Source organism: Stegodyphus dumicola, chromosome 11, assembly GCF_044657685.1.
Source record: "Stegodyphus dumicola isolate Sdum_Otavi_A_Nest chromosome 11, ASM4465768v1".
Taxonomy (NCBI): domain Eukaryota; kingdom Metazoa; phylum Arthropoda; class Arachnida; order Araneae; family Eresidae; genus Stegodyphus; species Stegodyphus dumicola.
This window is the reverse complement of record NC_140778.1, coordinates 12,676,364-12,702,523: the sequence shown is the minus strand read 5'-3', so window position 1 is coordinate 12,702,523 and position 26,160 is coordinate 12,676,364. Positions and strand designations below refer to the sequence as shown.

The window sequence follows — 26,160 nt, the reverse complement described above, 5'->3', positions numbered from 1 at the left end:
AAATTTAGCTGCGAAAGGGATAATAAATCATAACTTAGATCCAAAAACCTCATTCTGTAGTTCATGTAACCTTAAATTATGCACAGTTTTAGTTCAAAAGCATTCACGGTCTCTTTTTTTCATCTTTTGTAAACCTTTTAGATGATCAATAGAAAAATGTGCTAAATATAATGGTAAAAATCTTTATTTTTTGTTCTACAAATATTAAAATTTAATTCAAATGAAAATGTTCATGCGTTTTATGCTTTTGTGACCATTATATATGAGAAATAACACAAATAGTTCAACTGTACATGTTACATATTTTAGACTTGTAAAAATAAACACTTAACATATATACCATTTTTACAAAATTAGACCCATGAATGTATGCAAAGCAAATGATTAAAAAGTAAGGCAAGTTAGACAATTAAACTGCAATGAGGACATATAAAAATCCTAGAAAGAAAAAATATATATAACAATGAAAGTCCAAAACAGCCATTACAAATAATTTTTAAGACATAATTATCAGGAATTGCTTAAGTAAATATGATTATCATATGGATCAGTGCAACACACTTATGTGGAGTCCTGAAATACTAGAAACAGGAAATCAGGTAGTAATTAAAAGTGCAAGTTACAGGTATTGTTTTTTAGAACTAGCTCCAGCATTTTTGGTGCCGTACATTTGGCAACAAATTTGGCACTGCTCACAATTTATATACATTTATAATTCAACCTGAAATAACCTGTATACTAACATATTTCCCCTCTTCTCTTACAAATTTTACCACTCGAAAATTCAGAAAGGAAAATTATGCAATGTATACTATTTGTAAAGAGAAAAGGAAACTGATACACACACAGCACATTAAAAAGCACAACTGAAGGCATATTAATATAATACTCCTGCTCAAAAAATCAGCATAAAACACAGACTAAAACAAATATTATTTAATTGGATATATAAATGAAACTGATCCAAGAGGTTCATGTGGCACTACATAGAAAACATGTCGAACCTCGTTCATGTGGCACAACATAGAAAACAATAAAGCAAAGACATTGAAAAGCAAATGTATTACGACCATCGCATCGTGAAAGATCAAATGGCTTGAAAGAATGTGTAATATAAATATCGTGCTAATTATGAGTATGATATCCTCTAGCTGAAATGCATGCTTAACAACAGAGAGACAAGCTGGCAATAGTATCGTTGATCGCTTGTTGTGGCAGTAGCGCCCATTCCTGTAGTAATGCATGTCGAACCTTGTAGAGCGTACCTGGTGGCATGCTGGGACCTGCTATCTGTTATACTCAAAAATCACATAAAAACACACATCTTAATCATACTAAACAGACACCACATGAACAAGTTATATGTGATGGATCAGTTGCATGCCTGCATCATTTAAATAAACATGTCTACATACACTGGAAACAATCTATATGAATGCAATATTTGTAAATCATCTGCATTAAAAATAAAATTCTTACCCATTACAATGAGAAATGGCACGAATGTGAGACCTGTAACTAGTTATTCATAGTTAAATGAGTGTTTAAAACAAACATATTTTTATTCACACCAGTGAGAATCACAAACAGGTACTAAATATAGCAGTTCATTTGAATTCAAGGGTCATTTAGCAATACATATGCCTATTTAATCTCATACGAAATCACATTAAAATGTTATATGCAGTAAATTATGTGCATGAAGGAGTGACTTAGCTAAGGATTTTATTTTAAAATGTTGCCTTTGAAATAGGAGTTTTCAGATTTAATCATCAAATGTATCGAGTTACATGAGTTCAATATTTTATGTTACTTAGGCATCTGTTCTTGAGAAACTTCAGCTGATTTCCACAACACTTCATTATACTAATCATCGTGATGCCATTTCTTGCAAACTGTAAATACAAAAAAGAAAATATCCAGAATTACCAAATAACTTTACTTTTTAGAAAATTGATTAAAAATAAGATTTCTTAATATTCAAAATCGTAAAAACAACCTTGTATTTAGCGTAAGTATATTCAATATACTTACGCTAAATAGAAGGTTGTTTTTACGATTTTGATTGTCATATTAGCGTGTTTCTCTTCTTGTCTATTTCTTAATATGTTAAAAATAAGTAGAAAAGATGAATTAGAACATTTCAGAAAGACTGCTGAATAACATTTTGAATTATGCTCATTTAATAAATTAAATGAAATTTTTGAAGTAATATTTTTCAACATTTTCATTTGAAATCAAATTATACTGAATTATCTAAACTTATATATCCCATCCTATTATTTATTTAAATGTGATTTATAATGTAAAATGAAGTATCTCTTGGCCGCTGAATGCACATCAGTTATGTCAAAGTTAGTTGCCATAGTTACTATGGAATTATCATTCCATCAAACTACTGCAAATGCCATGTTTGTTATCAAATACACTGTCATATGTTCCACATTCTCTTCTTTTATGATTTGTTTACAAGTACGTTGAAATAATTTTTTAACTTGTTCTCGTGAGTTATTTGCATAGCATGAAATCATAGCTCTTTCAATTTTGAAAATGCAACAGTGAAAATTACTTATGCAATGCTACATAATTGTTGAAGTATATGTAATGATTTGGAAAAACTTCCACGACACTTAAAAGATGCATTACAGCATCTCCATCTAGTCTAAGATCAGTGAGTTTCATTGCAAATTTTCCTCAGTGCATATTAAAATGACACACATACCCTTCAGAAGAATACCAATTTTATACCTGAATGAACAGGTTTCAATTTGAAAAAACGTTTTCCACAAATACCCACAAAATAAGGTATTATTTGCTCATCGATAGAAAGATGTGTTAAAAAAGAGACCGAATGGTTGAGAAAATCTCTTACTGGATGAAATTGACATTCAAAATATACAATTAGACACGAATATTAGAAAAGCTTTTCTGTTTTATCTAATGTATCATTTTCAGATAAACGCAAATTCTGCTTGATATTAGTATATGTAGAATTTGCTATTGCTGCGCATACTAATGGACAATTGATATCTCAGCCAGAGACCGAATGGTTCATTCTTGAGGAAAGCCTTTATAACCATTGTAAAGCAGAAAGCCAGTACAGCACTTTGACATGGATACAGAAAGACAAAAATTTTGTCGATTTTTTTTATTATTATATTTTTATTTTCTTGGGTCATATTTTCCAAAAGATTCTGATTATTAATTGTAAAAACACATCTAAGAGCTCTAGATCATGTATTTTTTCCAAAATTACTACCTACTTTTCCTTTTTTATTGATTCTCTGTTGACAAACATCACAAAGTGTATAGGAGAACAACTTTTCCACGCAAATTTTTTAGATGACTCAGAATTTCTCTAAAAAATATTCTGATGATTTCGATACATTTTAATATTTGTTAGATAACAAAATCTCAATTTCACTTGATACATCTTTTGGCATTGTCAAATTAAAACTTAAAATGTCATTACCAAAGCATTCCTCATGGGTCACAATGACGAGGTTTTGGAGAATCATTGCTAAATCTGTTTCACCTTGAGCATTTTATTATCTAATGTTTCTAGAAGATTGGCATGTCTTCATAATATCATTTGATTGGTTGCAGCCTCTATGAGATCTGAAAATTTAAAAATGAACTTTGCAAAAAAAAAATAATACTACAGTACAAAGTCTCTAATCCGGACGTCCATTATCCAAAATGATCTATAATACAGACCTCAAAGCCACAAACTTACACATGCACATAAAGCCAGTAAAGCGTTTACCCATGCGCGCTTCCGATAGTGAAGAAAGTAACAGAGAACATTATTGATCACGAAAAAATTTCGATTTCGACACAGCAATTACAGGACTTGTACAGTGGAACTTTGTAACTGGATAAGAAACTATGTCTGTTTATAGAATTAAAAAGAAAGTATTAGCACAAAAAACGATGAAATTTAAATAACTTACATTTATAGAAATGTTTACTAAAGTAAACAAATAAATATTAAGCTTTTTTTTTTTTTTTTTTTTTGTAAATTTTGATACCCTTTAGATCATAATTGCTCTTTATTTCATAAATTATGGTTTCATATTTTTAATTGTATAATTTCTGCATGCCATCTTACCGGATTTAAATTGTGATCTATAATCCAGAAAAACCCCTAATCCGGAGTCGCCGAATTCCCGACGAGTCCAGATTACGGACTTTGTACTGTATATGTTTGTATATTTCTATGAAAATTTTTAATGTGAGAGAAACAATTTTTTCTTCCTCAGAAACACTGAAGCTTTAGTTAGAATTTACAAATATGTTTAAGCAAAAAATAACAGAAGATTAAAAAATATGTTTTGAAAAATAATGCAAGTCATTTATGGGTTAAAAAATAAAAAAATTTCATTTCTTGAGGTTTACACCAGCTCATTCGAGGGTTGAAATCATTCAGATTACATTAGCAGAGCCATCAATTTTATGCATGTTTCTGGAGTTCAGATTTTTGGTAATGTAAACCAGCATTTTGAGTAAGTTAATTGCTGTAGAAAAAGTTAAACACTGCTGTTGAATAAATGGTGAAAAAATTCCTCCCAATCATCTATATACATAATATCTTAGATGAATAAAAATTTAGCTATTATTTAAACTAGTAATTTTTCACAGTATAAATATTGATAAATAATTTTCATGATTAGGTTTTATAATTGTTATACTGAGTATATAATTTAAATTACAATAAAATGAATATGTTTACAGATAAGGCAAACCAAAATAAATGCGAGTTTTGAAATCAGTTTGATCATTTTTCTTGTCAGTCTTGTTAATTAGACAGTATCCATTTCCTAGACAATATGTATTCAAAGTAACCAAATTTCATTCATACTTGGAAAATGATGGCAATATTCATTAAACAACTTTTACAATAAATTAATGCAGAAATTTATAATTTTTTCTAAAATTCTGGATTCTAAAATTCATATGAACAATGACAGAAATTTTAATTACTCAAACCAGTGTTAACTTGCTTAGTTCAGTTGTAGGTTTCCCCCTTCAAATGTCCAAATAAATTAATGTAGTTTTAGTGATGGTAGTTTAATATTTAGATTTGCTTTGAATGAGCATACTCTTGTTTGAATATATAATTAAAAAGTCATGTACATATTCAAGCATATTCTTGTTTGAATATGCACACAAGTTCTTAATTATATTAAAGAAGCAACTTTAAAAATAAGCCATTTTTTGTATAACTCTAATCTATTTGAACAGAGGCCGGTATCTTGTGATATAATGCCAATACTACCACCCATGATTTTGCTTTTCTGAGAGTTCTTAAACCTTGGGTCGTACTCCCCAATTGAATCAGAAAATCATACTCCCCAGTTGAATCAGAAAGTAAAACCTTGAGGCTTTGAAAATTTATTTCAGATATATGCAATTAAAGTAACATTAACTGTATTCCCTTCATTTTAAAAGAAATGAAATATATTGCATTTTTTCTGCAGTACTATAACATTATTTTTTATTATTCTAAGATGAGTTGTAAATTAAATTTACATATTGAAAAATACCACCAAGAGCATCATAATAGTGATATCACATTACAGGTTTAGAAGTAATTCCAGAAACAAAATATGCCACAAACATACAGTACATAACATTTTGTGCCATACCGGCATTCCAAGGTGGGCAGTAGGAAATCATCAAAATTTAAATCTCGAATCTAAGCATCATATGTACCTCAAGAAACAAAAGCCTACATTAGGCTATATTTTAGGGTGCCTCTTGGATTATCAGCAAGTTGTTTCATTTATGGTAACCTGAGTAGTTGAATGTTATCGAAACCCGATTATATGATATGATTGGTTGCGTGACTGCAGTCAATTTTACTGATGGGGAAATATTGAGGGCTTATTGCTGCATTGCATATTGTGTGCTTTGCATCGTAAAATGTCTGCCAGTGATAAACTAAGTGTTTGGTGGTATAGAATGAGAGATGCGAAGGTGTATTTTTTGTTGTTGTTGTTGTTTTTTGAAGTGGTTGAGGGCAGAAGAAAACAAACATTGTTGGATGTAATTCAACAGAACTATATGTTCTGTTTGTATGAAGAAAATGCGTATGCTCGACGCCAAAGGTCATTGAGATGGCTTTATGGGTTTGTCGCAAGAAAGGTTCAAATGCTCAACATATAAAGCATTCAGTTACAAAGGTAATATGGTTTGAGGAAAGTTTTTGGAGGCTGTTAAGGAATTTTGTGTGCCAAAGACTGAAGTCGCAGAAATTTCTAAATAAGTGGATATTTCCTTTGTGTAGTGAGTAGATGCAATAGTAGTGTGTAGTGCTTTATTATGTTATTTTGTTGTTTGATTTAAAATGCAGTTTATTGAGATTATATGCATGCTTTTTTTTTTACTCTAGTGTAGAGTTGGGTGCTCCTTCGCCTTTTAAGCGAAAATAGATTGATGCGTATGTGGGCAAAGTCAATGCTCAATGCCGAGTTTGTGCAATGCTCTGATTAAGTGAAAATAGATCAATGTGTACATAGTCTCTGCAATCCTTTAACTTGTTATTTTGGTTTTGTGTAGCGGCTATCTTAAAATTGTGCTTTGCTGCCCAATCATAACTTAGCAAGGCCACAATAGCTATGTCTAAGAGGTGGTATACTTTAGTGGAGGACTTGTTACAGAGAACTGGTCCATATTCATGTTAACATGGAAAAAAACCACAAAGCATTCCTTTGGGATCAAACCCAAACCAGGTCAAACAACAAGTATTCAGAGGTCTAAACCACTTGCCACTGGTGGGGCACACCACTGGAGAGAAGATCCTGTATTATTTGCTATATTAAAATGGTAAATTTGGCAAAGAACGTTTGAAGATTTCTTTGACAAACTGCCAATAAAATTTCTAAAATAAGCAAAGGCCAATACAAGCAATGGAACAGCTTTAGTATTAGTCATTTTGGCGATTTTTTGATTTGGCTAGAAAGTTTTGTTGCCAAGGCCAACCCGGCTTTGATGCGTGAACAAAACCCGTTCCCATTCATGATAAATATATCTAGGCTAAATAAAAATGCTACAAAATAGGCTCTTTATTAGATTACTGCAAAAAAGTCTTTCTCCAAATTTTAGCACTTAGTACTGCTAAGATAAATTCCTGAGACACTGCCATATGTTATAAGTAATCGTATGTCATGAGTAATGAAATTTACAAGATTAATAAATGGATTTTAAAGCTAGTATATGATACTTTAGTTTCTTAGCTTCTGTTATTAAAAGTAAATAAAAAATGTTTTATGTTGAAATAAATTGAATTAAACTATACTAACAAGTAAATTTTGTACCAGTGTTAGAAATACTTTTATGACTTATATTATGTAAATGGTAATAATAATATTAAGAAGTGTGTGTTTTTTAATCGCTCAAGTTATTACAAGTAATTTCTGATTATAAGTTAAAAGCTACAATTAAACTATCATAACAAGCAAATTTTGTACCAATGGTAATAATACACTGCAACAATTGTCGTAACTCATGATCCACTAGTGGTGGAGTGATAAGCCACTCAACACTGGTCGTTCAGGCTGGCTGTATGGGGGTTTTTGTGGTTGTCCTTACATGCAACGTGAATCTGATCAATTGTCTCTTGAAAAGTCCTTTTTGAATTCTTCTGCTAGCCTGCATACATATTTATTTTCTATTCATAAAAACTGTTTTCTCTTTTTAAATGAATATCCTGATATTTTATTTGCCCTTTTACAATAACTATAGGGCAACAAAAATTAGCTAGAATAAAAGAAAAAAAGAAGAATGTTTTTCATTATGAGTTAAATGAAATATTTTGAAAAGTAATGTTAGTTTTTATTTTTCTACGCTTCACACTGCTGTAGCTATCCACATCATTTTTATAGGAAAGCTTTATATAGCAATAGTTTAAAACTATGATAATAATATTTGTAGTTACCTCACTTTTCTCATTCTGAAACAGTTTTTCCAACAGCAATTGAGTGATGTGTCTTAACATGAAATTAATTGATTTCTTAGAAAATAAATCTTATTTCTGAAGTGAATGTAATGTTCCTTTACTTTGTAGCCAGAGTTATTTTACGGTTGGGATCTTTACTGTCACTTTCCCCATCCCCTTTTCCCACCACAATGCAATTAGGTTTTCAGTTTGTAAAACGAAGCTTGCTTGGCCTTTCAAGGCCATGTAACTAGGTTGCTATGTAAGATAAGATTTGTATTCTTCAGTCTTGCATTATAATTGCCGATAGTTGAATTCCACGCCGCTGAAGTTTTGAGCCAACTTTGCATTAAACTGATTTCTGTAGTCGTTGGCTATTAGCTTATTTGAATTTCAATTTTACATTTGAACTTAATTATTATCATAGGTTATCTTGCCACAAATGGCTGGCTGAGTCGTACGCACAAAGTGTGCCTTCTGTTCTTATTTAGTAGTTTTAAAAAAGGATCTTTTACACCATTCTCCTGATCCATTTGTTACTTTAGACATAGCGATAATTTGCTTAATGTCTACCTAAATTTTAGTTACACTATATGACTGCAAAGAACATATCTAAACTTTATAGCAATTACATTTAAAGATGTTGGAATGAGTATTTAAGAACTTGCCGTGTAGTCAAATTTTCATATATATAAATTGTACTCTTACTTTTATTACAAAAGATTCAGATTTCTATTAGATCAAATGTCTAAGTAATGTACAAATTTTGCATAAAATTTAAAATAAAAGATTGACAGTTATGTCAATATACTACAGTACAAAGTCCGAAATCCGGATGTCCATTATCCAGACCTCAAAATCACCAACAAAAATTTTTTTGTAGGCTTTGTGCATGCGCATTTGATTACCTCCTCTGAAAATAATAAAGTATCTGGGCAGTCTGATTCTTAACTCCACTTCGATACTAAATAAAATACCTTGTTATTGAAGAAATCATGATTTTAGCATAAATTTGTATGATCAGTAGTTTGGCTTTGTTGCTGCATATCTGCATTGGCACACATATCAAACCGAAAAATTCCACATAGATACATCGTTGATCTCATGCCAACCTGGCAAATTATTATTTATTATACTTTCCTTTCATCACTGCATGTTTATCACAAAATGACAACTTCAATAATGACTCATGTAGCGATGTGTAAAGAATTTTTTTATGCTAGTAATTGAAAAATAAATGAGTAAGGTAACCTTTTATGTTGACATCACACTTAGAGATGATTACAGATTTAAGCTAAATGCGCTAAAAAATGTTGAAGAGGAAAAATTTCGCAAACATTTCTTTCCATATGCTAAAAATAGATTCTGTTAAAGATACCCATAGACCCAAAGATTACATTTAGTATATGTGGGAATTTATTTATTCAGAACTCTGATAAGTCTTAAGCATGTGCAAGAAATACACATTAGTATAATAAACAACTAATACAATTCAGGCTTAATTGTTTCAGTGTGCGAGTGAAGCAATATAAAATTTTACGGAACAACTTGTCGTTAGTCACCAAGCTCGTGATGCATAGCCAAATATGTATAGCGAAGGATAGCTAAATTTGATGATGATAGCCGCTAATTTCAAAGGTTTTCGGATATCACAAAAGAAAGGTGAAGTTTTCCAATTAATGGATTTTGTGGTTGGATCCTGGCAGAGCCCACATTCTTGGCACGGCCACTTATATCGATGTGTACATGAACAAAGACAAGGGAGTATGCAATGCCAAGTTTGTGCAATTTTCTGATGTTTTTTTAAGGGAAAATATGTTGATGTGTATATGGATACCAAATTTGTGCAATTCTTTGATTTGTTATTTTTAAGTTGGCGATTTTGAGAAATGTGCGAAGATCGCAAACCAGGAACCTGATTCTGCACATTCCAGGTTTGTTGCCAAGGGTGTGGGCTCTATTAGGATTTTACCGATTTTGTAAAGAAATGTGAAGAAGCGGTAATAAATAAAGATGATATAAAAGGAAGTTTTTCATTGTGATGACAATGCTTCACAATCATAAATCATTAATGAATGGCAAAATCTGTAGTATGGTTCAAGATCCAGAAAATACCGCTACTGATAGTGAAGAAAGTGACAGAGAAGTTACTGAAAATGAGAAAATTTCAATTAATAAGTTAGTCTGAATTCTCGAAACAGCAGTTACAGAACTTTAAGATTACGTCTGTCTACAGAACTAAGGAGAAAGTATTAGTGAAAAAAATGAAGCGACTTAAACAACTTACATTGAAAGAAATGCTTAATAAGGTAAACAAATTTGTAAATTTTAGCATAAGCATTTTTGTAAATTTTGATACCCTTTAGATCATAAATCATGATTTCATATTTTTAATTTTATAATTCTACAAACCATCTTACTAGATTTAAACTGATGATCTAATATCCAGAAAAATCCTAAATCACCGAAGTCCCGATGAGTCCGGATTTCGGACTTTGTACTATATTAATAAAAGTAATGATACTCAATCAATGTTATTCATATACAGCTATCAGATTGTAAGATTTACAAAATTTGAGAACTGTAAATGATGAGCAGTATATTCCATAATCTAGGCAACATTACATTTTTCATAGTCAGACAAATTATAAAAATGTTATAAAAGCCATAATGAAAACCTGATTTTGCTACAGGACTTCAGACAAGTACATATCCCTATAGTTCTAATTTACAAAATGAAGCAAAAAAGTATTTTTAGACCATGGTAATTTTGATCACGGCCCATTTTAAGAAACATGTAAAGAAGTCTAAATTTGCATGTCGTTCCTTAGCAAAGAAAACACCAAGAGTTTACCTCATTCTACTAAAAATCTGTTTACTTTGGGGGGGGGTGGAGTTTATAGCATGCAGAGTTGATGTTTAGAAAAGACTCAAGCATCACTGATGTAATATTAAAAGCATTAGTCTTGACTATCAAAGTTTGGCTTTTTTAAAAATGATATTAGCTCAGTATTCAGGGTTACCATCAATAATTGGGTTATCATAATTTTTCATTTATCGCTCCCAAAAGTCGCCAAAAGGACTAGTACCAAAGCTGTGCACAAGCAACACATACTAATCTTAAAGAAAGCCCAAATTTACAACTCACTTGGACACAACAACCGAGATTTCAGAACTAGCTGTTTGTAGATCAATGAAGAATTATTATTTTCTTGTCATTTGGAAGAACACACTAAAGGATTAGGGGAAGCCATATACTGCAAAGTTGAAGAAATGTTCTTAAACTTAAGTTTTGGAATAGAAAAACTGCTCTAGATTACACACAAAAGTGGTGAACGGCCAAAACACTGGCTTTTAATTACATGTTAAAGCTGCTGTAAATGAGCATGCAACGTTTACACATTGCCTGATCTATCAAGAGGAACAAAATTATAAACTTTATTAACCCTTTCAGGATGGGCGTCCCATATACGCATTCCCTAAGAACGTTTCTTACAGCCGGGCATCCCATCCATGCATCAGTAAAAATCGCATTCAGAGGACGGGTGATGTGTATACGCATTTTAAGGTGAAACATTTTTCTGAGGGCCACTAGATGGCATCCTGTGTCCACTACGTTTGAAATAAACACAGTTTTAGGTTCCTGACCTTGAGTTTGATATATTCTGCTTCACTTTGGCATTTTACTCATCAGCTGTTCGAGGGGGGGGCGGAGGGAATGCGTAAACAGAGGTGGGCTCTTTATATCGCTGCATGCTAATGAAAACATTCTTGTATCTGATTTATATCCAATTCCTTTTTTTTTAATCTATTTTTTCCTCTACTATGTACGGTCTTTTAGGGCTACTGTGCGGAGTTTTTTTACGTTTTGCATTGCTTTCAGATATATTTCCGTTCCTTCTTTTTTTATTTAGGAAAGCCTCACTTCCAGTCTATTATGGCGGGAAGGCGCTATTTATCAGAGGAAGAATACCCTCGTATGGTTAGTGAACCATCTAACACAAATGAGAGTACTGATTCATTTTCTAAAGAGTTAAAGAGTGATACTTTTTCTAAGAGTTACAAAATGATACATCTCTGTGCTTCGAGATTTACCACACTCACTTTCATTTTAAATTTTGTTACTTCTTACTGTAGATAGTCTTTATTGTGCTATTTTTATTAATTTTAAACTTTACTGACGGATTTTATCAATTAAAACTTTGGAATAATTTGAATAGCGCTTCCGAAAATTATATTAGAAGATAAGCAATTTTTTAAGTATATTTTCATGTATAATAAAGAAAAAAAATTTTAAGGGTTAATTTTAACATATATAACAGCTCAAGTAATAATCTAAAATAATACCCAAAATTATGATGCTAGAAGCGAAACTTTTGTTTTTCTGATTTTTATTGTAAAATTAGGCTTAGCGATGCAAAACCTCCGTCCTGTACGGTGACTGCCTTCGATACTCTTTCGTCCCACACGAGCGTCTTAAACAAAGGTGCGCCGTCGCAAAAAGGTTAAAAGCGGTGCCCTAAAGAAATGTTTATTTTTTAATACAGTACAAAGTCCGCAATCCGGACTCCTCAGGACTTCGGCGATTCTGGATTATAGATCATCAATTTAAATCTGGTAACATGGCATGCAGAAATCATAAAGTATGAAACCATAATTTATGAAATTACAAACTAAAGGTTTTTTTTTTTTTTAATTTACAAAAGAAAAGAGTTTAATGTTTACTTTATTAAACATTTCTTTCAATGTAAATTGTTTAAGTTGCTTCGTTTTATGTACTTATACTTTCTCTTTAATTCTATAAACAGACATAATTTCTTGTTCAGTTATAAAGTTCTGCTGTTCAAGTACTGTAATTGCTGTATCGAGAATACTGACTAATTTGTCAATCAAAATTTTTTCGTTTTCACTAACCTCTCTGTTACTTTCTTCACTATTGAAAGTGCGCATGAGTAAACGCTTTACTGTCTTTACACGCATGTGTAGTGGACGCACGCATCAAACGCGCATGCATAAGTTTGTGGCTTTTATGACTGGATTACGGACTTTGTACTGTATATGTAAAGACATGGAATACAAATAGAAAACTTGTTATTATATGCAAAGTAAGATGAATGTCAAGAAGCTGTAGCTTAAGATTATGATTACTAATAAAAGATATAATTATTGTATTTTTAACTAAACAATAATCTGAACTTGCTGCTTTTTTTAAAAATGACTCTTGAACCTGTGTTTTCTGTCAGATACTTTTGAGGGTACTTTTCCATTTCGCCGGCACAAATCTCACCAAGCAGACTTTATTGGCGATAACATACAATATACACAAATAAAAAATGTTAACGGATGTTAGTTCTAAGAAATTTTATTTTGAAGGCATAAACATTTTAATATTGTTTAAAATTTTGTAAAAAGCCAATAAAATTTGTAAAAAGATGTTAATTTAAAAATTTACTATGCTTTTACGGTTCAAAATCCTGATTCGCCGGTTCATATCACTTGACCCCAAGTGATCTCATCTCACGTAAACTACGTTACAAAAATGTAATTCTCTCAGTCAATCGACATTAATTTCAAGTTAAATCTTAATTTGGAATATACGTTTAAATGCAAGAATTAGAAGTGATGAATTTAACCCTTGACTTTGCCTTTTCTTGACTTCGGGTGAGCGGTGTGATTGCAACCTAATTGACTTAATTACTGAAAATGGTCTCAGTGCATAAAATTGAACTATCTGGTAAAAATTCTATGTAATTGTATGCCAGTATTGAAAGAAACAATCAATCTGATAAGAAATGGCTGTGACTTATTTTGAAAATGGACGCGTAATAGGTTACCTACGAGGATATTCTGTTAAGCATCAATTGTACCATTACTGGCGACTTTATCGCCTGCGCTGGCAAAACGGAAATGTACCCTTTTGAGATAATAAATAATTTTAACTTTTCTCTTTGAGGAAAAATTAGCAATGTAATTACTTCAAATGGTAAAACTAATCGGAAGAGTAAGATGAAAAATGATTCATTCAAAACTTTTTCAAATGTTGAAAATTTTATTATTGAAATGAAAGTAATTGCAAAAACTATTGCAGATAACTTAAAAATCATAGTAATATAGGTTTGGAAATATTTTTTATCAAAATTCAAAAACATAGCTTGGATTAAAAAAGAATATTTTGACTGACATGAATGAGATTAAACACCCACTATATAAAGACCAAAGGAAAATACGGTACAACTCTAATATACGCCCTAATTTCACCAAATGTGGCGATATGTGTTCTGCGCTGGTTTTTGGCACGATTGCGTGTTCTATGGCAACCCTGTTGACGTTGAAAAATCTTTCGCTGGAGCTCGTTGGTTCGCCTCTCTGTCTGAGAAGATGGGAGGGAAAGATAAAATGGTAGTTGTTGAATTGAAGTTCGGCAAAAGGAAATATGATTGTGGCTATCCTGTTGAAAGGTAGTGGGTATTTGGAACTGTGGAAAGAGGGTCTGGGAGATTATTTTTAATGGCAGTGCATGATAGAAGTAGGGATTTGTGATTTTATTTATTTGTAAACCATAGTATAAATTTTCTGGATAGTGTGTCTGGCTGTCATGTAAATACGATAGTGATTACGTGGCAGCATGTTAAAGGCGGTATGAAATTTATATTTCTGCTACTCAAAAATGCATTAATTCATGGTAAGTGCATTTGATTTTATCCTTGTTCTTATTTTGTAGAATGTTATGTTCATTGGTTCTTTAGTATGAATTTCTGTCGTTATTGTTGTTTTTTTTTAAATTGTTTGAAATTTATTTTAGTTTATTTTGTTGTTTAGTGTCTAGACTGTACAATTCGTAGATGTTTTTTAAAGTTGAAACAGAACGCTGTGTACATGGTATTATTTGAAATTTATTGTTGTTATGTTATTTTATTAAAGCGAGGAGTGCGTAGATCGTAGATTCCTTCCTTGCCTAAATTGTGCAATTCGTAGCATTTTTTTAAAGTTTAAACAGGATGCTGTGTACATGGTATTCTTTGAAATTTATTGTTGTTATGTTAATTTATTAAAGCAAGGTCTGCGTAGTTTGTAGATTCGTTCGTTGCCTACATTGTGCAATTCGTAGATGCTTTTTTAAGTTAAAACATGTTGCTGTGTACATGGATTCTTGTCAAATATTTTTGGTTAGAAACTTTACGTTTTTGCTATCTATATTTTTTGTTTTTGTTTCGGATTTTTAGCTAAATTGTGTGTTCAAAACGTAGTTTTTGCCATGTGCGAAAACCGCATTTTTGGAGACATTTTAGGCTAAAAGTTCAAAATGTAGACAAAAAATTTAGATAGTAATATGGCACAGCATGAAGTTTCTCTCCAAAAATATTTGGCGACTTGAGGGTGCATATCGGAGTAGTTCTGAAAATACTGAGCTCTTGAGCAACTAAAATTTAAATCTTTCATTTCCACAAAAATCCTTGACAGTATTCTGGACTAGAGATAGAAGTGAATTTTGGATAATTTATGAATGTTCCACCATTTAGCACCACAAACTTATGTAAAATGATTTTTCAGCTTTAATGAATATTAAATGCAAATATTATTAGATGTTGAAAAATGTTGAATGTGCTTTATGTCCAGCAGAGTCAAGTATTGCGTTAAGTTTTTTTTTTTTTTTTTTTAATTTTATTTATTTATTCTTTTCTTTTCTTTTTTTCTTTTTTTTTTTTTTTTTTTCTGCAAAAATTAAGCACATCCATCTTGTTAAAACATGATTTCCTTTCATATATTTTTTTATATCTGAAGCAAATCCTAAAACTACTTCTTTCTTATATTTCTAGTAATGAAATAAATTATCAATGAGAATATATTTATATTTATTTTTATTAGCTCAGAAGGAGTATTAGACATGAAATGACATTTTACATTTAATCACTAAAAGTGTTGTTTCAGATTGCTGCCACCAAATATTATTCCCCTGTTAATAGATTATTATTCCCCTGTTGTAGAAATTAAATAATGAAGAATCTGCATGAAAGTATGCATGTTTCTCGCACTGTGAAAATAAAAGAGACTTGACAGTCTCTTTTATCAGGAGCCATCAAATGTTTCATAATATAGTCCTCCTGAATAATATCACTTGGAATAATATCACCTGAATAATATCACTTGGTAGCCCCAATTTTGGATTTGTTTTATTGTCTATTTTATATTTTGTAAAACTTAGGCATTTTTTATTAACAAACTCAATGATTTCAAAGCAAGCAGTTGCAGCACTGTACAGAATAAAACATTTTTATCTCTGCAAGAATTTTTGATTAACAAATCGAGCAATGGCAACACCGTACAGAACAAAACATTTTTATCTCCGAGCGATACTGTCTATCGGAAATTTGAAAGGTATTTTAAATATTTTTAGACCACAGGGGTGGCAGCCCAAATGTTTGCAAGGCACGTATGTAAATGGAAAACACCTCTTTACGTACAATATAAAATGAGTTTTCAGACTTTTTTATCTCTACATTATATTTAGTTCCAAGGCTAATCAAAAGGGGTCATCATAAATGAAAAAGGTTTAAGAAGTGCCACCTGAGAGCACTTCAGCAATCGTAAAAGTTATTTTAAATTCTTCCAGAAGAATGAAACTTTTAATTGATCTTTTTCCCAATAGGACCCTATTTGCTAAATATGTTTCCTCAAACAGATATACCCATTGCCAGGGTTAAAGTACATGTATTCTCCTTAGCTGCTATAACACATTTTCAAGAACTCATTTCATTGCTGTTCACATTTTCAAGAAAATTTCGTCAATAAAAGGATTTTAAAGAGAAACGAAATATTCCCAAAATGGAAAATAATTTCACCTTAAAATAAAAACAGATTACTTTAGTTTTATCTCACTATTACACAAAAAGGAAAAAAAAATATGGAATTACTCTGATATGCGCCCTCAAGTCGCCAAATTTATCGCCAAACATTTTTCGCGAGAATCTCCACGCTGCCATATTGCTATCTAAATTTTTTGTCTACATTTCGAACTTTAAGCCTAAAATGTCTCCCAAAACACGGTTTTCGCGAATGCAAAAACCACGTTCTGAACACACAATTTAAGCTAAAAATCCGAAACAAAAACAAAAAATTTAGATAGCAAAACCGTAAAGTTTCTAACCAAAATTATTTGACAAGAGTCCATGTACACAGTGATATGTTTTAACTTAAAAAAACATCTACGAATTCCACAATTTAGGCAACAAACGAATCTACGAACTACGCACAACTCAATTTAATAAAATAATAACAACAATAAATTTCAAAGAACACCACGTACACAGCATCCTGTTTCAACTTAAAAAAACATCTACGAATTGCACAATTTAGGAAAAAAATGAATCTACGAACTACGCACAACTCACTTTAATAAATTAACATAACAACAATAAATTTCAAAGAATACCATGTATACAGCATCCTGTTTCAACTTTAAAAAAAAATCTAGGAATTGCACAATTTAAACGGTACGCACTAATCAACAAAATAACTAAAATAAATTTCAAACAATTAAAAAAAACAGCAATAACAACAGAAATTCATACTAAAAAAACAATGAATATAACATTCTACAAAATAAGAACAAGAATAAAATGCACTTACCATGAATTAATGCTTCAGCAGAAATACCAATTTCATACCGCCTTTAACATGCCGCCACGTAATCACTATCGTATTTATATGACAGCCAGACACACTATCCAGAAAATTCATACTATGGTTCACAAATAAATAAAATCACAAATCCCTACTTCTATCATGCACAGCCAATCTCCCAGACCCAGGGACGTAGCTAGAGGGAGGCAAGGGGGGCATCTGTCCCCAGGCGTAGAATCCAAGAGGTGCCAAACTGATGTTACGACATTTTAGAATTAAATGTTTTCCATCCTTGGCAAGCAGTAGGGGGCGCAAAATCTTCAGTTATCCCTGGGCACTGAAAACCCTAGCTACGACTCTGCCCAGACCCTCTTTCCACACCTCCAAATACCCACTACCCCTCAACAGGATGGCCAGGACAATATTTCCTTTTGCCAAACTTCAATTCAACTACTTCCACCATTTTATCTTTCTTCCCTAGCTTCTCAGACACAGAGCATAATGCAAACCAATGAAGTTCACCGAAAGAGTTTTCAACGTCAACAGGGTTGCCATACAACACGAAATCGCGCCAAAAACCAGCACAGAATACATATCGCCACATTTGGTGAAATTAAGGCGTATATCAGAGTTGTACCAAAAATATATATATATATATATATACAAACATACATAAAACAGTTTTAATAAATATCTAGTATATATAGATTTCTTACCCAAACAGAAATGATGTTTCCCAATTTTTTTTTTTTTTATATGCATTAGACACATGGGATTGCTCTACTTGGTAGGTTCAGGGTTTGACTGAAAATATTTGATGTTTCATATCACCTTCCTAACAATGCTGTCGAATCTTGCGCTGGTTTCAGTTGTATACTCGCACATTTGATACTAGACTCGCATAGGATGGTCAACATTGGTTCACGACGAGTGAGAAATACTAATACATTCTTCATGACAGAAACAAGAAAGACATTTCTGTCAAACATACAATTTTAACATACATATAATTTACAGTATATATATCGGAAAAAACATTAGACATCTTTCACAGTTTCAGTTTTTGAAGTTCTATCTAGATAACACATGTTGTTATGCAGCAGATATAAAAATTGAACACCATTATCAGGTAAAAATATCCTAAAAAATATTTCATCTTGAGGAAAAAAATTAATGGTTTATAATTCATTTTCATCAAATAAGAATTTATGTTTCTCCCACAGGATCATACGTCATCTTTATGCCATTCGGATTTGCATTTCTAAATTGTAAGAAATTTGCTGTACCTAAATTCTCTAATTCAATGAGAAAAATACAGACTTGATTTCACATAATGAAGTTTCCTAACTGTACAGACAAATGCTTATTGCAAAGTTCACTAAATGTTTTTTCCAGTTTGGGCTTAAAAGACAGGAGGTTTCTGTTCTGTGTAGATAAGACATTCTCTTTCGCCCTAACCAACTTGTTACATTCTTAACTGGTAATATTGGTCAATTACGTTGATATCCATATTTAAATCCCTTTTATGAAAAAGAATGTTTATGTCCCTCACACACAAATTTCCTCTCCAATGTAAATAAGCATAAGCTTGTTTAAACTATCCATTTGAGTAAACATCTTCTTACATACTTCACAAACATGAGGTTTCTCTGCTGTGTGATATCGAATATGCATGTTTAAATCACTTTTTCTATTAAACGATTTTTTACATACTTAACACATATTGTGGTTTCTCTGTTGTGTGATTGCGCATATGCACGTTTAAATCACTTTTTCAATTAAATGATTTTTTACATACTTAACACATATGGTGGTTTCTCTCCTGTGTGAATAAACATATGCACGTTCAAATTACTTGTTAGACTACATGATTTCTTCCAAACTTCACACATATGATGTTTCTCTCCTGTGCGAATATGCATATGCGTGTTTAAATTTCTTTTTAGATCAAACGATTTCTTACATACTTCACACATGAGGTTTCTCTCCTCTGTGAATACACATATGCACATTTAAAGCACTTTTTTGATTAAATGATTTCTTACATACTTCACACATATAAGGTTTCTCTCCTGTGTGAATGCGCATATGCACCTTTAAAGCACCTCTTTGATTAAATGATTTCTTACATACTTCACACATATGAGGTTTCTCTCCTGTGTGAACACGCATGTGCACATTTAAAGACCTTTTTAGATTAAATGATTTCTTACATACTTCACACATATGAGGTTTCTCTCCTGTGTGAATAAGCATATGCGTGCTTAAATTTCTTTTTAGATTAAATGATTTCTTACATACTTCACACATATGAGGTTTCTCTCCTGTGTGAATAAGCATATGCGTGCTTAAATTTCTTTTTAGATTAAATGATTTCTTACATACTTCACACATATGAGGTTTCTCTCCTGTGTGAACGTACATGTGCACATTTAAAGCACTTTTTTGATTAAATGACATCTTACATACTTCACACATATGAGGTTTTTCTCTTGTGTGAACGTGCATGTGCACATTTAAAGAACTTTTTAGATTAAATGATTTCTTACATACTTCACACATATGAGGTTTCTCTCCAGTGTGAACGCGCATATGCAGATTTAAAGAACTTTTTCGATTAAATGATTTCTTACATACTTCACACATATGAGGTTTCTCTCCTGTGTGAACGTCCATGTGCACATTTAAAGCACTTTTTTGATTAAATGACTTCTTACATACTTCACACATATGAGGTTTTTCTCCTGTGTGAATGCGCATATGCACATTTAAAGAACTTTTTAGATTAAATGATTTCTTACATACTTCACACATATGAGGTTTCTCTCCAGTGTGAATGCGCATATGCAGATTTAAAGAACTTTTTCGATTAAATGATTTCTTACATACTTCACACATATGAGGTTTCTCTCCTGTGTGAATGTCCATGTGCACATTTAAAGCACTTTTTTGATTAAATGACTTCTTACATACTTCACACATATGAGGTTTCTCTCCTGTGTGAATAAGCATATGCCTGCTTAAATTTCTTTTTATATTAAATGATTTCTTACATACTTCACACATGTGAGGTTTTTCTCCTGTGTGAATGCGCATATGCACAGTTAAATTACTTTTTAGATTAAATGATTTCTTACATACTTCACACATATAAGGTTTTTCTCCTGTGTGAATATGCATATGCGTATTTAAATTATCTTTTCGTTTAAATGATTTCTTACATACTTCACACATATGAGGTTTCTCTCCTGTGTGAATACGCATATGCACATTTAAAGCACTTTTTTGATTAAATGATTTCTTACATACTTCACACATATGAGGTTTCTCTCCAGTGTGAACGTCCATGTGCACATTTAAAGCACTTTTTTGATTAAATGACTTCTTACATACTTCAAACATATGAGGTTTCTCTCCTGTGTGAATAAGCATATGCCTGCTTAAATTTCTTTTTATATTAAATGATTTCTTACATACTTCACACATATGAGGTTTTCTCCTGTGTGATTACGCATATGCACATTTAAAACACTTTTTCGATTAAATGATTTCTTACATACATCACACATATGAGGTTTCTCTCCTGTGTGAACGGCGCATGTGAACATTTAAAGCACTTTTTTGATTAAATGACTTCTTACATACTTCACACATATGAGGTTTCTCTCCTCTGTGAATAAGCATATGCCTGCTTAAATTTCTTTTTATATTAAATGATTTCTTACATACTTCACACATATGAGGTTTTTCTCCTGTGTGAATACGCATATGCACATTTAAAGCACTTTTTCGATTAAATGATTTTTACATACTTCGCACATATGAGGTTTCTCTCCTGTGTGAATGCGCATATGAACATTTAAAGCACTTTTTCGATTAAATGATTTCTTACATACTTCACACATATGAGGTTTTTCTCCTGTGTGAATACGCATATGCACATTTAAAGCACTTTTTTGATTAAATGATTTCTTACATACTTCACACATATGAGGTTTCTCTCCAGTGTGAACGTCCATGTGCACATTTAAAGCACTTTTTTGATTAAATGACTTCTTACATACTTCACACATATGAGGTTTCTCTCCTGTGTGAATAAGCATATGCCTGCTTAAATTTCTTTTTATATTAAATGATTTCTTACATACTTCACACATATGAGGTTTTCTCCTGTGTGATTACGCATATGCACATTTAAAACACTTTTTCGATTAAATGATTTCTTACATACATCACACATATGAGGTTTCTCTCCTGTGTGAACGGCGCATGTGAACATTTAAAGCACTTTTTTGATTAAATGACTTCTTACATACTTCACACATATGAGGTTTCTCTCCTCTGTGAATAAGCATATGCCTGCTTAAATTTCTTTTTATATTAAATGATTTCTTACATACTTCACACATATGAGGTTTTTCTCCTGTGTGAATACGCATATGCACATTTAAAGCACTTTTTCGATTAAATGATTTTTACATACTTCGCACATATGAGGTTTCTCTCCTGTGTGAATGCGCATATGAACATTTAAAGCACTTTTTCGATTAAATGATTTCTTACATACTTCACACATATGAGGTTTTTCTCCTGTGTGAATGCGCATATGCACATTTACAGAACTTTTTTGATTAAATGATTTCTTACTTCTTCACAAATATGAGGTTTCTCTCCTGTGTGAATGCGCATATGCATGTTTAAAGCACTTTTTTGATTAAATGATTTCTTGCATACTCACATATATGAGGGTGCATTCTGTGTGAATACGCATATGCCTCTTTAAATGACTTTCTATATTAAATGATTTCTTTCCTGCTTCATATATAAGAGATCTCTCTCCTGTTTCAATGCTTATGTTCCAAAGAATAAGGGGAAATAATATAGAACACTCCAATTACAAATATTTGACTGCCCGGAAGAGGCTTGTGTCAAACTCTAGAAGATTCTAATCTTAAATTCAGATTTATTAATTTTTACGTCTTAAAGCAAATCAAAGCTACATCTTGAAATACAGATAACATTGCCACATACAAACACTAAATCATAAAGTCTCTAAAATTACTTCTCATTTAAGAGTGACGTCATATTTCATGGACTCTGTTTTGACTCGAAAAATCCAACTTAGTTTAAAATATCCAATTTATTTGACTTTACAAACACTTACAGACGACTACTTGCACATAGACTTTAGTATAACAATAAATTGTTTCGTACATCTTAATGACGAAAAACATTTAGTACTTCAGCATCAGCAACGCAACACTGCTTGCTCAAAGTCCGTTACAATTATGCGACTACAAACGCTGACGGTTTACGGAAGTGAGCGGGTCCCACGTGACTGGTGGCAACATTATGTCACAAACTATTTGTCTGGGTTACTATAATTGGCTGTTTTGCACTTTTTTATGTGAATTTCGAGAAGTTTAGTTTATAGAAAATCCTTAATATCATGATGTAAACAAACACCGATGGCAAAAAATTATTTGGTAAATACATCCATTACGTATTGATAAATGTTTCGACATGATTACATATAACATGATTACATATAGCATTAATAACCAAATAAAACAAACTTAGATTACAAGTGCGTTATGTAATGGAGCATGTAACTAAAACTTCAGAATTGTAGAATCCGGAAGATTTTTTTTTTTCCCGAGTTAGAAGTATAACAAAATACGAGCAGTGTTCTAATAATTTTTAAATATGAATAGAATTTTAAAGAATATGAAGATTTAAAAATTATTAGATCTTCATATTCTTTAATAGGTACTTTTCCGTTTTGCCGGCGCAAAGGATAAAGTCGCCAATAATGGTACAACTGATGCTAAACAGAATATCTTCGCTGGTAACTTTTACGCCTCATTTTCAAAATAAGTCGCAGCCATGTCTTATCAGATTGATTGTCTTTCAATACTGGCATACAATTACATAGAATTTTTACAAAGATAATTAAATTTTATCCTCAAAGACGATTCGCGGTAATTAAGTCAGTTAGGATGCAATCAAATCGCTCACCCGAAGGCGAAATGAAGAAAAGGCAAAATCAAGGGTTAAATTCATCAATTCTAATAAGCATACACTAGCGAAGTAAAGCATTGCGGTTTTACATAATTTCTGAGTAAGCTATTCGTACGAATTGAAATAATTCTTGCATTTAAATATGTTTAAACTTGTATTCCAAATTAATATTTAACTTGAAATTAATGTAGATAATTACTGAAAGAATTAGATTTTTGTAGCGTAGTTTACGTGAGATGAGATCACTTGGGGTCACGTGATACGAGCCGGCGAATCAGGATATTGAACCATGAAAGCATAGTAAATTCTTAAATTAATGCCTTTTTAAAAATCTATTTCCTTTATTTCATGGATTTTTTGAAAATTTTAAACCATATTAAAATATTTACGCCTTCAAAATAAAAAAATTCTTGCACCTAACATTTGTTAACATTTTTTTATGTGTATACTGTAATGTTGTTGCCAACAAAGTCTGCTTAGCGAGATTTGCGCCGGCGAAACGGAAAAGTACCCTTTAATATTACTGCTGTTTTTGATAACATGATCATAACATAACTGATGATCATAACATCATTTAAAATAAAATCTAGTAATTCTGCTGAATACTGCTGGCTAAATCGCAGAATAGGCTGCATCAGTCGATGCTGTGTTTACTTCTCTTATGCTTGGACACGCCTTTTTATGACGTAATATTGGTTACGCCTCTCCTTAAAAACAAGTTATAAGTATGCTATAGCTTCGTATTTAAAGAAAACTTAAATGAAGTTTTAACTGAGTTGAAATAGTAGGTTTATAATGTTCTGCGCGAGATTTTTTTTAATTATAAATCTACTTTTGTGTGGTGTGTGGTAGTGTTAGCATTTAACGCAACGAATTATCTCTGACAAATATGTTATTAAGATACTAAACGATTGAAAACGATCATTACCAAATGATTGAAAATATTGAATGCATGAGTTAAAAATTATAACCGTAACTTCTGAAAATACAGAAAAGAATTCTTTTGCTTAAAGGGAGGGCTGTGTGATCACCGAGGCAAGCGGCAGCACGATCGCTGCGCTCCGTAAAAAAGTGAAAATTTTTCCTTTCCTCTTGGTGATTATCAATTAAATTTCTTTGAAAAATGTTTATTTTTCCCCTACAAAACCTATATCATTCCAATGAATTTCGGCTCCGATGTTGACGAGAATAAAACAGCGGACAATGTAAGGATATACTCCAAAAGCCTGGAATTTTAAGATAAGTACTTTTCTTTCATCTAAACTAAATCAAATTTCTATAAATAAGTGCCTTTAAATCAATAAATCTTAATTTTTCATCAGTTTAAAGCATTAAAAAATACTTGAAATTGCCATTGCTTGTGGCTTCCTTTGTGTATCAACTCGAAACAGACGCCAGCGTAATCAGTTCACGTCTGTCAACACTTACAAAGCCCATAAGGAATCTCGAGAGAGGGAAAATTTGGGGATGAGAGGGATAATTTGGGCATCGCGCTATTTCCCTCTCGGATCTTCTGGATTCTCCTTTCTTTCTAGATCGCTTGAATATAGTTTCGCCTTTAAATAATATTATACCTCACCGATTTTTTCTCATACTGTTCTTTGCTATCTGTTAAATGTCCATATGTAAGGGATGGTTTATTCTTCACCGCCTTAAATGAATTTTTAGAACTATGAGCTTATATAAATAACAGTGTGCCTCATTGTGTTATATTAACATTATTTAACTAGTAATAAATTATGATAGTAAAATAATTAATCTTGTAATAAATTATGATAGTTAAATTAATAAATACTGTTTAATTTGTGTTTTTAATACATATACTCAGTAATTTACACACACACACACACACACACACACACACATATATATATATATATATATTATATTATTTATTTATTTATTTATTTATTTATTTGGGTGTATGCGGTTGTGGTCTTGTATTGTATATGGTTCTATGTTGTTAGTCTGCTGCTGCTTTTTGAAAAATGTATGAAAATGTTGAGAATGAAAGTAGCATAAGTTACTTTGGTTAAATTAATATATACTTTTGTTTGATGACCTTTGTTGATATCTCAGGATGCAAGCGTACATATTACTTTATATTCCATGCTAAATACCTTGATACGAAGCATTTTAACACCGTCAATATTTGTTTTTTCCCCAGTAACACATCTATTCACCATTACCAAACACACTCACTACACAAACACACCTGTGAGACACTATTTATTGTAAATGAAGACAGTTTCTTCTCCTTTTAACTACACTCATGGACACAATCGTATTTTAGGATATTTTCTACTTCTTTTCCTGTTCTTTCTATAGGCCCCTTTTTTTTTTTTTTTTTTCCCCTCTATTATTTTTGGGCCATTTATTTTAAATTTTATTTTGTCCCATCTTTTCTTCCTGGCCTTTTGAACTCGTACAAGATGTACGAAGTTCCCTTTTACTCTCCTCAAATACGAAATTGCCCCTCTTTCTATATACCTTTCCTTCGCACCTATGCTCGATTTTCCGCCCATCGGTGCAGAAAGACTTAGCGGGTGCAAAACAAGACATCTGTCTACTTTGTCTGT

At 31.7% G+C, this 26,160-nt stretch overlaps 1 protein-coding gene across 2 annotated transcripts; it reads right to left on the bottom strand.

Moving 5' to 3' along the window:
- Positions 1-1,708: 1,708 nt before the first annotated feature.
- Positions 1,709-22,616, bottom strand: LOC146993802 (uncharacterized). Of its 2 annotated transcripts, XM_085826545.1 has the most exons (3): positions 18,277-22,616; positions 3,473-3,618; positions 1,709-1,895 (listed from the first exon to the last, which is right to left on the bottom strand). In XM_085826545.1, the coding sequence occupies exon 1, from the start codon at positions 21,044-21,046 to the stop codon at positions 19,529-19,531; it is 1,518 nt and encodes a 505-aa protein (XP_085682671.1). In that variant the 5' UTR covers positions 21,047-22,616; the 3' UTR covers positions 1,709-1,895; positions 3,473-3,618; positions 18,277-19,528. The 2 variants fall into 2 exon arrangements, with proteins under 2 accessions (XP_085682671.1, XP_085682670.1); XM_085826544.1 differs by lacking the exon at positions 3,473-3,618.
- Between the last annotated feature and the right edge of the window lie 3,544 nt (positions 22,617-26,160).